Consider the following 12,931-nt stretch of genomic DNA (forward strand, 5'->3'; position numbering starts at 1 on the left):
TTTGAAACAGAGCTAAAATTCCTTAGGCCATTAATTAATACCTAAACCATTCTTTGTAATAAAAACATGCCGGTTTGATGGCAATGGCTTTAAAAGGTGATGTCTCGCAAATTGGTGTAAGCTTGCACTGTGGGGCGTAAAGTGTTCACAAACGTGTGAATCACTGACTTGTGAAGTTGATCTTGTCATCAGTACCTATGGCGCCAGGTTGAGTTGTGAGCATTGATTGGCGTGGCTACTTTGTTTGTTTGGCTTCGCTTCTGCCTGGCATGCTGAACGGGAGCTTGCGATTGCAGGGGTGTGGCCGAGGACTCTAACAGATTGCTTGGGAGACCTGCTTCAGGGTGTCAACCAAAAAAGAAATATAATAAAGTGGTAAATGTCGTCCATGTGCAGTAGCTGTATGACTACACAGAGAAAAGAAGTTACTTGAGAAACGTGTGTTCTTAAGCTGCCTATATAATAGGGCTTGCTTCTGGCCAGAAAATTCGTTTCGAATGTAGAACGCGTGAAAAAGATTTTAAACTTAATACCGAGAAAGCTTGTTTGTAAACTTTGAAGTTTAATTTTGATAGTGGTTAAGGCAGAAGCGTAAGACAATTTTTTGTGATCACTGCTTATGGTATACAAGCTTATCATGCATTTAGATTGCTCTTGGAGCAGTTAATTACAGGTATTTACTGTTCTCTCCATCCTGCAAGTTCTGCTTATGCAGTTATAGATATTGGTTTGCACAGTGTGAAACAGCACCTAGAATACAGTCCTGCTAATTTGTTGGGGGGAAGGCACTTCATTATAAAAGCAGCAGGCTTTGTGGCTAAATATATATTCCAAGTGTTTGGACAAGTGCCCTTCAAGTCTTGAAGCAAAATTCTGTTGCAAGGAAATTGGTGCATGTTGCCCTCTAGCACGGCATATATTTCGATAACAGCATCATGTTGGGGTGTTGCTGGACTTACCTAAGAGGCTCCAATAGATGACACTGGAATTCCAAGTACCCACAAGCCTATATGTAGCACTTGAAGCATTCAAGCTTATCAAGCCACCGTAACAATAGGAAAGTTCTCTCATGACTGCCACATGATTAGAATGAAGCGTAGGCTTTACCAAAGTTTAAGTGTTGTCTGGTTGACACGCTGAATCAAGTCAATGGGGCAAAGGGACTGCTTATGCTTGTGAAGGCGGTGTACTCACACAGCATTTGAGAGTGCTTTGACGTATGCACACATATTCCTCCTCCCACCACCACCAGAGCCACGGTGATGAGGCTCCTTGCAAGACAAGCGAGTACAGGGCTGCCTTTGCCTGGCCACCCAAGCCTTCTCTGCCTCCGGCCACCAAGGATGCCGTCGGTGGGTTCAGCATCTTTGCATTGCAGCTTGGGAGTGGTCGGTTTGTGTGAAAAATTTGATGGAAGTTGAGTAAGGAAGCAAAGGGTCATCACAAATAGGTAGAAGCTGCTAGCTTCAAACAGTTCTGTTGTTTCTGTGTTGGCTGTGGTGGACAAAAGGCCACTGGTGTTTCTAATGCAGTTGTCGCTCAATAATGAGAATTCAAAATGGAAGTTTGTTTGAGTTAATGGTAGCCCTTTTAATTGACTTATTGCTTACAGGACCAAAATGCCCATACTTATAATCTGGATGTTTGAATTACGTGAGTTCAGAATAGCAAGAGACCACTGTAAATGCCTGTTATTGCTTCTATTACATGGCTGTCAGCAGCCATACAAGAAAGGGGCAATGATTGAAAAAAACTGACAAGCTTAGGCTGAAACATAGTAATGGGTAAGAGAAGTGCATGAAAGCTGTGTGGGCTTTCTACATCATGCGCAAGCACTTGTTGAGAATAAAAAAAATGCAAGAACTGCCTGGTTTGATCATCATCATCATTTATTGATCCCTTAAGGACCCTTCACAGGGTATTACATAAGGGGGGGGGGGGGGGGGGGGGGGGGGCGACGTACATAGGACAATACAAGAACAAAGCCAAAGAGGTTGAAAAAAAAAACAAATCTAGTAAAACATATGTATAAACATACAATGAGGGCAGTTAAAACAACGAGTACACCAGAGTCGCTTTGTTGCACATAAACTTCACTTACAGGCTAAGACTGTAGGAGGTCTTTCTTCCTTGAGATGTGGCAAGGTTGGGCAATGAACTGGTTAAAACTTAAGGCAGGCATAAAAATTCGTGATAACTGGCCTTCAACCATATTTTTGTTATATAAGGGGAAGAAAACTGCTGCACAATCCTCACCTAATTCTTTGCAAACTCAACGGGGTGTGAATTTCGTGGCAAAAAAATATATAAAGCAAGCAAGTTGCAAAAATTGCATGTCTTGAAGAAACAAATTTTTTCCCATGTAAAGCTGCAAGTACTGAATGACAAATCTATGCAGTCAAGTAGTTCTAAGCAATGAGCACTTGTTCTGTGACCCATGAATTTATTTTAGGCTCAACTTCGGTACCTGATCAGACAGTATGCCATGAAATCATCGCCTTTACCAGGGCCAGTTGGTCTGAGGTGTGTGACTTGCATGAGGAAACAACGCAAGAAATGTTAGAATGGTGGTTACAGTCCCACAGTGTATGAAAGGTTGTGTGTTATTTTAGAGGAATCATAAAGGCTTTCCACGGCGGCACGGGCGCCTGTGGTGTGAGAACAGTGCTGTCATATTGTTTTGCTGTTCTGGGCCATTTCATGATCGCTCAAAGCATCACCTAAAGACAGAGGAGTTTGCTATTAGTGACTACAGTTTCATTGCAAGGGTTTGGTAGAAAGTATCTGAGAGTAGCTTATAAAGGCAATCTTTTTTTATATTTTCTCATTGCTGTTTGTCATGTAATTGAATAATTTGTATGAGATTTCCTACTCTATTCTATAAGGGGCAGGCCCTAACTTCAAGTTTAGACTAACAGGTCTCTAGTACATATGCTTGTCTAGTCTGGTACGTTAATAATTTTTCACATAAATAAACCCTTGGCAACAGTACTTTTATACTTGTTATTGTGATTATTAGGAGAAGGATGGGGGTTTCATGTAATGGTATCTTTGTGTTCGTTTGCACATGTAGATGGCCCGCACCGTGCTGAGCCCACAGAGAGGTTGTTGCCTCGGGACGATGCCTGCCATGAGGTCAAGTGAGTACCTTTGAATTTGAAGTGAAAGTTCAATTTGTGAAAGTTCAATAAAAGTCTAGCATTATTCATTAGCTGTAATGCTGAACCTAGCACTGCAACAAATACACTGATGCTTGCAAAGCCTACACCTCAACGCAGAACAAAAGCTACTGCCAGCTGTTGGCTAGGTTTTAATGGTTGTACCACTGAGCTAAGACTGCAGTGAGTGTGGTGCTGATTGTGGTTGTTACACCTGCAATGATGCACATTTTGCTTTTTTACAGAAAAACGGCAAAGAGAACGGAGTACAAGGCGAAGTTCAAGCCTTTCTCCTCATACATGTACGTCGATGGCAGCTGGAAAAAACCGAAAGCAGTTGTGAGTATTGCGGAAATTTTTCTGGTATTGCTTGAAAGTCGTGTGATGTATGGAGAGGGAATTCTTTCTTTATCTACATGCGTTACTGTGTGATAGCATGCAGCTGCGGCTGCCCATTTTTGTTGGTTGTTTCTTTTCGTAAGAACTTCGCTTCTCTGAAAGGGTCAGAGTTTTGAAGGGCTGCAGATTTAAACACTGTATGGCAGTTCATAATTGCCCTGGCGCTCCATCTGGGTGGTGCCATGCCACATGGCCCCAGTAAGAACTTGCTTGAAATGTTGCTTACACTGGAGTTATTCGTTGCTGTCAAATGTTGTTTAGGGCGAATTTTGCTCAACCTGTCAGGATCAAAACTATAACAGGCTGCAGATTGTTTGCTAGCGTCATACTGCATCACTTCTGTTGTTTTGGCTAGGGAGTTGAATTCCTCACAGGCTTAAAGAAAATTGAAAGTATGTTTCAGCTGTGATACTGGAGTTTTGTTCATGTTCATGTTTGTTACCAAGGCTGTGGTAGTGAAGCAGAATGTCTTTTTAATTTCTGAACAACTGGTTGGCTCTTGTTGAATTTCAATCTCTGTCAGTGGTTTTGAACACCAGAAAGGTGCTATTTGTGTGACTTGTTTGCATATGAATGATACTTCAGATAACTCAAAAGAGGAATTAGTGACACCAAGGAGTTTGAATTAACATGGTCCGGCTGTATTCTACTAGGTTATTTTCTGGCACAGGATAATGCAGTATCATTACTGTCTTTAACCATTTTATTCTTAAGATGTCGGAGGCTCTACCGGTGGTGGACCCCAACCAATGGTACGCCGAGGTGGTGGAGCGGCTGCACATGGCTGACGAGTACCGTATCCGGTCACGTGCCGGTGCACTGCAGACAGGAGGGCCGTCCACGACGCATGGGACCACCCTGTGGGCTAAGTTGGATTCCAGCGCCAGTCTTGCTGCCCTCGCTCTTGCACACACACCTAGGCAAGTTTGTTCAGTCGCTTTACTTTTTGCCAAGTTCCCGCTGTGGCTCAGTCGTTATGGTGTTCGGCTGCTGACCTGAAAGATGCGGGTTCAATCCCGACCACGGTGGTTGCTTTTCGATGGAGGCGAAATGCTAGAGGCCCGTGTACTGTGCGATGTCAGTGCACATTAAAGAACCACAGGTGGTAGAAATTATCCGTAGCCCTCCTTTACGGCATCTCTCATAGCCTGAGTCACTTTAGGATGTTAAACCCCTTAAAAGCAAACCATTACTTTTTGCCCTCTTTGGCAGGTTGAATTCACATTCCAGTACTTTTTGACATACGAGTGTGCCTATGCTTTCCTCACTTGCTTGTGCACTGTTGCTAAGAGCACATTAATGATTATTCCACTCAGTTTTTATCTTCAGTAAAATTCAGCTGTTTGGCCTTTTGTGAATCGGTTAGCCTTCATTTGGCAGCAGAAGACATATTTATTGCTGAGAGATTCGTCAATGTAAATGGAATATACTTTCCCACTAGTCGATTAAATTTTGTGCTGATGATGTTGTTTAGATTATTGTGGACTTGGTGATCTCTGGCTGGAAGTGGTGGTGGTGCACTGTAGCCTCAGAGATCAATGAACAAAAAGCACTTGACGTCATTGCAGTTTGCTCGTGATGATGGCCTGTGGCAGTGATAGATACCTTTTTTCTTTTCTAGCCTTTTCTAGTAGCTTTTAAAAGCTCTACTTTCCGTGAAATTAGAAGTTAGTATTCAGTCAATACAGGTGAACTTCAATTTGTCAGAACCAATGAAAAGTGAGGGAAGCAGGAAATGAGGGAACCGTAATCTATTGATAGCAGCCAACTTTAGTTTGTTGGTCCCTGCTGTCTCTTTAAAAGGTTGCTCCAATACGCAGCTTCCAGAGGGTTTCCAAGATTGCACATATTGTGGAAATTTTGCTGTCAGAAGTTACCCACTGTTTTATTTTTCCTTCATTCATTCGACATCCAAGTGTTTAAGGAAGTATGCTAAATTTTAGATGAAATAACGTCACTGACTTAACGAGGCAGATAAACTAGTGGCTGCTGCATGCCATGTCAAACAGCATACATATGTAATGTTTCATGTCTGTCTAATCTGGTGCATCTCAGGCAGGATGCCCCGTATGTATACGTCTTTGCTCTATCTGTGCCACACCCATATCATTTCCTCATCTTCCTCTTTTAGCGTTTTGGCTAAGGTCCACTTGTACTTCCATGCAGGCCAGTTTCTGCAAAGACGGCTCCCAGGGAACGGCCTGCTCCAGCATCTATCCACCGATCTCAGTCCGCTAAGAGGAGAGAAAAGACAGATACTGAGTAAGTGCTGCTTTATATCTTAACTTCTGCTTTATGCGTGGAAGCATTTTATTTCGAGGCACAGTTCTTCTCTTTACATGACTGAGTGGCAGTTGTCTCTTTTACGTTTGGTCCCTTTTATCATTTGTTTTATACTTTTTGCAAAAGTCTTGCTTCTGAGACTTCGAACCTGACTATAGTCTGATGCAGCTCAGACAAAACGGCAGTTGTCTTTCAAAGGAGTTCTCCAAAGGAGTCTGCCAAATGCCATTGGTAGGAGGCCTCCTTTGAGGGACATACGTCGCTTTGTTTGCTAGTTGTATCCGACTATATATGTTTGTGCTGCTGAGCTGGAATGGAATTAAAGATATTCTCATTAACTGCATACTTCCTACTCCTAGTAACTGCCTTTCCTGGCCTTATTAACACACTAATTGGTATGCCTTTGTTTGCCCCTGACATCGAGCAGCTTAATTCTTGCTTTGATGTGAAGACTTTTACCTAACAGTCAATTGTCAGCTGTCCATGCATTTATGTCTGATAGCAAGATGGAGTAATTATGCATAAAGCTTGTTTGCATTTTATTCAAGCCTCATATATGCCTGTGTTTCCTTCAACAAGATGTGCAGCACGTCTCTGTTCTCAAAAGTCTGAGCTCTATGGGCTCTGCATTCTTTTTTCCTTGCTATAAGGATTTGTATCTGTGAGTGCCAAACAGTGGAAAGGGGGGGCCCTGAATGAATACATGCTTTCTTTTCAGTGCTGAGGTTGGCCCATTAGCGTGCTACTTTGTGCAGAGGTGAAACATTGTCATTCTATATTGCAGTGCTCTGTTTAGCCATGTTTACTTTGTAATCTTTGCTGTTATTTTCATGATAGGTGTTTATGGACAGTCAGCCTTGTGCCTTGGCTCATAGAAGAGCTAGGGTCTGGGTTGAGAAGTTAGTGCTCATTAGCTAGCTCATAGGAAAAGTGGTGCTTTGAAAGCTGGTTTTGAATATAGGGGAAAATAAAAACTAAATCTTGCGTAGGCTTTGCAGAAATGTTGAACTTTGTCACAGTTATGATTGGTCTCCTGGTTTAGGGCTGGCCGCACCACTGATTCTTCAGAGAAGAAGAGCCCAACGAAAGCAGTGTCGCCGGTTAAAGCTGAAGGTGTGTTTCAAGCTGCTGCATGCGCCTTACCATCCTGCCTGATGTTTTTCTGTGCAGTCATGTCATTAGGACATGCAATGGCATTAGGACAAATGCCATTGCGCTTCGCCTGTGTAGCACCACGCAAATGGCATTTAAACTCAAGGCATTAGGTGCTTGGTGCCATTTTTTTGTGCTTGTGTGGCAGGGGTATAATTGGCTTAAGAGGTGAAATTTCTACAAATGTAGTGTTATAAGATTTGTTGCCTTTTATGGCAGGTCAAAAACATTTTATAAGTCCATTTACACTAGCAGTGCCTCAGCATACAACTATTTAGTGCTGTGTGCTACTCGGCCCTTAGAGGCTATGCACTTAACTCACCTATGGGACAGAAACTTAGAGGACAATGCAAAGGGTTTAGCTAAGTTAAGGACTACGCAGTGAGGTATGGAAAGAAGAGTGATAGGTTTGACGTTAAGAGACCGGAAGTGGTCATAGTGGGAGAGGGAACAAACGCGTGTTAATGACATCCTAGTCAAAATCAAGAGGAAGAAATGGGCTTGGGCAGGGTATGTAATGCAAAGGCAAGATAACCGCTGGTCCTTAAGGTGTAACGGAGTGGATTCCAAGAGAAGGCAAGTGTTGCAGGGGCCGGCAGAAGGTTAGGTGGGCGAATGAGATTAGGAAGTTTGGAGGCATAGGGTAGGCGCAGCTGGCAAAAGACAGGATTAATAGGTGAGACATGGGAGAGGCCTTTGCCCTGCAGTGGGTGTTGTCAGGCTGATGATGATGGCTTAACTCTCCTGGGGTCTTTGTCTGTTTGTATGCCTTACTGCAGATCAACACTTTCAGTACTAGTGTACCAAAGCGCTCATTGGGGTTTTTGGCAGACATTGGTTAACGACAGGGGCACTGCAAATCATTGTTACCTCGACACTTTCTTTGCCAGGACAGTAAGTGTAATTGAGTTCTGGTTAGACGGTTAGAAGTGCGCTGTTCTTTGTTTGCATTTAGTACACCAAAACTCATGTTTTCCTTTGCTTCCACATTTCTGTGCACTAGCTGGCAACCAACGCAAAGCTTCTCCGGCAGCCAAACCTCCAGCTACCGCTCGACAGAAGCAGACGTCGCCGAAAACACCAGGTAAGGAGGGATTCGAGCTATGCATGCTTGTTGGCTCCTTTAGTGCCTATATTTCAGGTTTTCGTTATTACTGCTACTGCTGGAATATGACGTTAAGGAAGGGCCTTGTAAATTTTGCTTATACACGAACACTTGGTGTACTCTAGTATGAATTTTTAGAGGTAGCAAAATTGATGCTTAATCAGTGGATGAGTGTACCATGTTTACTCGTGTAATACTCTAAAACCCAAGAAATTTATGAAAATTTCAGGCATGTGTTCATTACGTGGAGTAATGCAGTGTCAGAAATTTGAAGTGATTGAAATGGGACAATAAAACAGGACAACAGAGTCGCACTTTGCTGGTGAACCTTGCATCACCCCAAGTTGTTCTAAATTGGAATTAAGGGAGAGATCTGTGTATAACAATGCATTCCAGTGCATGACTGGCTGCAATGGCAATTTGACTGAACATCCATGCAAGCCCGTTCTTGCCTGCTTGCTTTGCCACCAAAGGTGTACAGACGCCATCAAAAGTTTACACAACGCAGCTTTGTCAGAGAAATTTAATTTCTTTGCATATAGGGTGCACTGCTTGAGATTTAATGGTACACTGTGTAATTCACACTTACATTTAGGCTATATAATCTATTCCATGATACATGGAAAGATGGTGACAGAACTAAAAACTTGCGCTAATATTGCATTCTCTAATCTTTTGTATATGCGTGTACATTCATCTAACAAGCCTTCAGATCAGCTGTATTTTTTTATTTTAATGTGGGATTATTGCAATTATTGTCTTGCTTCCAAATGCATGCATAACGTAATTATGAACAAGCTAATAATTGTCCAGCTTTTGGTTTTTCTGGAAAAATTGGTATCTAAATTTTGAGAGAGACAACAGAAGGTGTGTTTAGTATACAAGTTAATTTATCACACTGATAAATACGGTACTGTTCTTGCTACCTTGTACTATATGGGAACATATTATGCTATAGTGGTATCCATCTTAAGAAGCAGCAGTTGATAACAGCCTGTAGCCCTAAGCGTACTGTATAACTCTACTAACCTGTTGCAGAATTTATTGAAATCAACAATTTAATGTTTCACTTTGTGAAACAAGTCAGAGGCATCAAAAATCTCACGCTTACAATTTTGTGATTTAATTAGATTGTGTTCAGGTGACAAAATGTTTCACATAAACAATTTTTTTGACGTGGAAGAACAGTGTATGGCATTTATGAATGAGGGTCAAGCTTCGCTGCAGATTTAAATTGTATCCATAAATAGTTGCTCGCTGCAGGCAAATGCAGAAACGTGAAAGAATGCATTTTAGCTGAAATGAGGTGCTTGCCTTTGATTCTGGCTTAGTAGTGCCTTGTCTGTTTACTTAAGAAGATGGCATCAGGTGTGAGCAGCTCACATGCAAGGCTTCTTTGAAAAACTTTTGCGAAAAGAGCAAGTAATTGCAGAAACCGTTGACCTTTAACAGTGGGCATATAGTTTTGAATTGAGATAAGGCAGTTTCTATGCTTCTGATAGTATACCAGCACAGCCCTTATGTTTTAATGCTTTCTACTGCTGCATTTGTTTTGCTCCCTAGCAAAGCATGACGATGACGGGGCCAAGACAGCTGCTTCATCACGAACGAGGGCAGCTTCATCACCGCCTCAAAGGCGAACGCCGATGGCCGAGACTGACAAAAAGGATGATAAGAAGACAGGCAAGTGGCTCACACTCAAAACTGGGGCCTGCTTCAGGCATTTCATTTCTTTCTGCACACACAAGTTGCACCAACTTTGCGCACGCATGCCTGTTTTATGTAATCTAAAAGACGAGTGTAACTGTTTATTTCGTTGAATTGCACTGCAAAAAAAATTTAATTTTGGTAGCGGATGGATATTAAACTTTTTGTTTAATTGCAAAAAAAATTATAATTGAATAAATCTGAATAAAATGATGCTTAAAGGAAACAAGGTTAGCAATCTTGCTTTTAACTTCCAGTTTTTATAACTGGCAGATTTGCTGAACTTACAGAAGCAGCATGTGTTGTTAACTGTTGTTAAATCCTGTCCCGCTTAAGTTAATTTACACATGCAGCATTAATTTTTTTCATGCAATATTCATACTGTTAAATAAGAGTTTTCACAAATGGAAGAGCTGTGTAAAGCTGAAACGTTTTTGAACTTTTACTTTCTGAAAGGAATTTTGCCTTGTTACCTGTTAGTCATTAATGCTAAAGCATTGTAAAGATAACAAAATCGAGCCCCGAGCAATACTGTGTCATCTTCTTCTGATTAATGTGAGCTTAGTGATTATGGCTTCTCACTTCATTTTCTCATCCGTAGCACCCTGCTCTGTCTCAGCGATTATATCAGCAGAAGCTAGTTTTACTGTGTGTTTTGTTATCCTTTCCACAAATGACTGCTTGTTAAGCAAAGAGCTTTTAGGGCTGTCACTGTGACTGTTGAAATCTAAGCCTGCCATCAACATTTTTTGACACCTACCACTGATGTAAGCGCTTGTGTTGTTTGGTCTCCCTTGTCTGTTGTCCTAAGTGCGCTTTATATAATTTTTGAAAATGAAAAACCAACTAGCTCAGATGTCAATTCTGCTTCGGATGTGGTTGCCGTTGTTCATAGTGCAATCATTGATTCAGATTATTGTAAAGGCAACAAAAAGACGGGTGTGGTGATAAAAGAAACGGTAGTGTTGTCGGGAGCTATGCAGGGAAAGTGTGCAAAGTGGTGGTTGTGGAATTTTTTCTCGCAAAGTACAAAGCAAACTTTCATAATTTTTTTGTGTGTTCTGTATCAGCACTTTTTCAGTAGTATAACCAGACATAATGTGCCAGACTAATTAAGTTAATACTAAATAATTAATAGCTGCTGATTCAGCTGTGTTCATGCAAAAAGGACTCTTGGCTGTTTCAAGAAATTAATAGGTTACTGAATATAGTGGAGGCATATTTGTGATACAGTGAGTGTATTATTGCTTGTGATTTGAAAGGCTCCTGCTGCCAAGTACAGTTGACAACAACAAAAAAAGACATTGAGAAATGTTGTATTATGGATGTGGAGTGCAAAAAACCAAGCTGGCTCTCCGTGCCAAACTGGTAAAAAATAATCTTCAACATCTCATATTGATTGGCTATAAAACAGTGTGATGTGATATGCTTGTCTGATCACCTGTGGATTTGAGTGGACAAAGAAACAGGCAGCCTGCTCTTCTTAGAGGCTTGTTGGCTGGCACAGCCTCACTGCATCACGTATCCATGAATGATAGCATATAGGTGCTAGCTTGGGGTAGTCAAATCTGCAATTCTAAGGTGCCATCCCTGCTGTAGTAAATTTTTCAGAGTATGCTGCATCCACCACTGCAGTGGTTGTTGAGGATCTGTGCATTATGAAACATGAGAAAAAGAAAAATCACACTGTCATAATTTCTTGTTGCCAATCCTGTCGGGTCTTAGGTTGCCTGAGGTCCTTGGCTTCCTTTTATTTATTCATTTTTCTTTTGCTGTCATCTGCATTGCTTTAGCATGCACCCATGCATAACATCAATGGCTGTCTTTGGCGCAGATCCCTGTATGCATTTTTGCATGTTATAAAACGAAGGGTTTGATTTGCTCAGGAGCTTCGAGACCGCGACGTCCACTGCAAGAGAGTGCTGCGCCTCCTGCCGCAAAACCTCGGGCAGTGGTTCGGCCCGCATCGGCAGCTGTCAACGAGCAGGATGGCAAGATCTGGCTCAAGCCACAGGGAAAGACAGAGGGCGAGGAGGTTGATAGCAAGCAGCGGGAAGTAACAGGTAACCCAAAGCTAGCCCAACAGGTGTACAACTTAAAGTAATATGAGAGGGAACACGGATGTGTGTGGCCTCCGCGCTTTGTAAAGCGCTTATATCGACAGACGAGAGCGAGTGGTACCAAGGCCATGCTTGGAAAAAGCAGCCGGCCATGCTTACTTTGCATGAGACTTTACCGCCAATTCTCGTTGTCTGTCAATGGCAGCACTTTGCAAAGCGTGGAGGCCACACACTCCCGTGTTCCTTCTCATATTGCTTCTAGCTGTACAGGTGCATGTAGGCAACTTTAAGCATCTTTTCAAATGCCTTACTGGCTTATGAGTACCTCTTACAAGGAGATGAAGAAGGAGAATGTATCTTGCATTGTATTTTACTATCTGCTCACCCTCCTGGTGAGTTCACTTGTAGAGTGGCTGCTCCAGGTTCGAGCCCAGTGGTCCCGGTTTTCAAACCCCAGACCAGGGTGAATTTTTATTTCAACTTGGAAGTTTATGTGAAAGCTGTATAGCTTTTCATTGTAGCTGCAGACCAGCACTTGAATGAATGCTAATAAATGATTACTCCCTTATTACAAATATACTCCACCTTGGGGCAGACCCCTAAACACTGGACAAGCATTACATTTTGTGCAGCAATGTCGAGAGAGTTTGGTTAGTTCGTTTCATTTTGTCCCTGCATTTTGATGCTCCAGTGTGCATTCCTGCATGTTGGTTGTGCTGTTACATGTGCTAAGAGCTGCTTTAAAAGTACCTTACTGCATGGAAGTGCGTGTGATTCCGCTTACTTTTTGTAGCTGCCACTGTGAAACGCACTTGCACTGACTTCCACATTTTTTAAATCTCTTCGAGAGATGGAGATCAAACAAGCTTTTTGTTTGTACTCACTAAATAAATGCACAGGTTCTCAAAGAAGTTAAGAAATAGCTTTCTATGAGTCCAGGTCTCCTGTTATGGCTGTTGTTCCGGCGGAACAAACAGTGCTCCATACACACACCTTAAGGTGCCTGCCCACACTAGGAAACTTCGCTGAAATGGCGTGTGGTCTAAGAGTAGGGCCCTTCGTTTTCA

The 12,931-nt window shown here is 42.1% G+C and overlaps 1 protein-coding gene across 9 annotated transcripts in view; it reads left to right on the forward strand.

Moving 5' to 3' along the window:
- The window catches only part of LOC144098942 (uncharacterized), a 79,842-nt gene that overhangs the window by 54,316 nt on the left and 12,595 nt on the right, over positions 1-12,931 (forward strand). For all 9 annotated transcript variants that reach the window (XR_013307272.1, XR_013307273.1, XR_013307271.1 and 6 more), the window contains 9 exons: positions 1,253-1,352; positions 3,074-3,140; positions 3,404-3,497; positions 4,272-4,477; positions 5,724-5,819; positions 6,883-6,953; positions 7,996-8,076; positions 9,661-9,780; positions 11,691-11,867. Coding sequence is in view for 6 of the 9 variants with exons in the window: in XM_077631924.1 (XP_077488050.1) it covers positions 1,253-1,352; positions 3,074-3,140; positions 3,404-3,497; positions 4,272-4,477; positions 5,724-5,819; positions 6,883-6,953; positions 7,996-8,076; positions 9,661-9,780; positions 11,691-11,867 (1,012 nt within the window). In the remaining 3 variants the exon portion in view is untranslated. The remainder of the gene's footprint in view (positions 1-1,252; positions 1,353-3,073; positions 3,141-3,403; positions 3,498-4,271; positions 4,478-5,723; positions 5,820-6,882; positions 6,954-7,995; positions 8,077-9,660; positions 9,781-11,690; positions 11,868-12,931) is intronic.

The sequence above is a fragment of the Amblyomma americanum genome, chromosome 7, assembly GCF_052857255.1.
Source record: "Amblyomma americanum isolate KBUSLIRL-KWMA chromosome 7, ASM5285725v1, whole genome shotgun sequence".
NCBI lineage: Eukaryota > Metazoa > Arthropoda > Arachnida > Ixodida > Ixodidae > Amblyomma > Amblyomma americanum.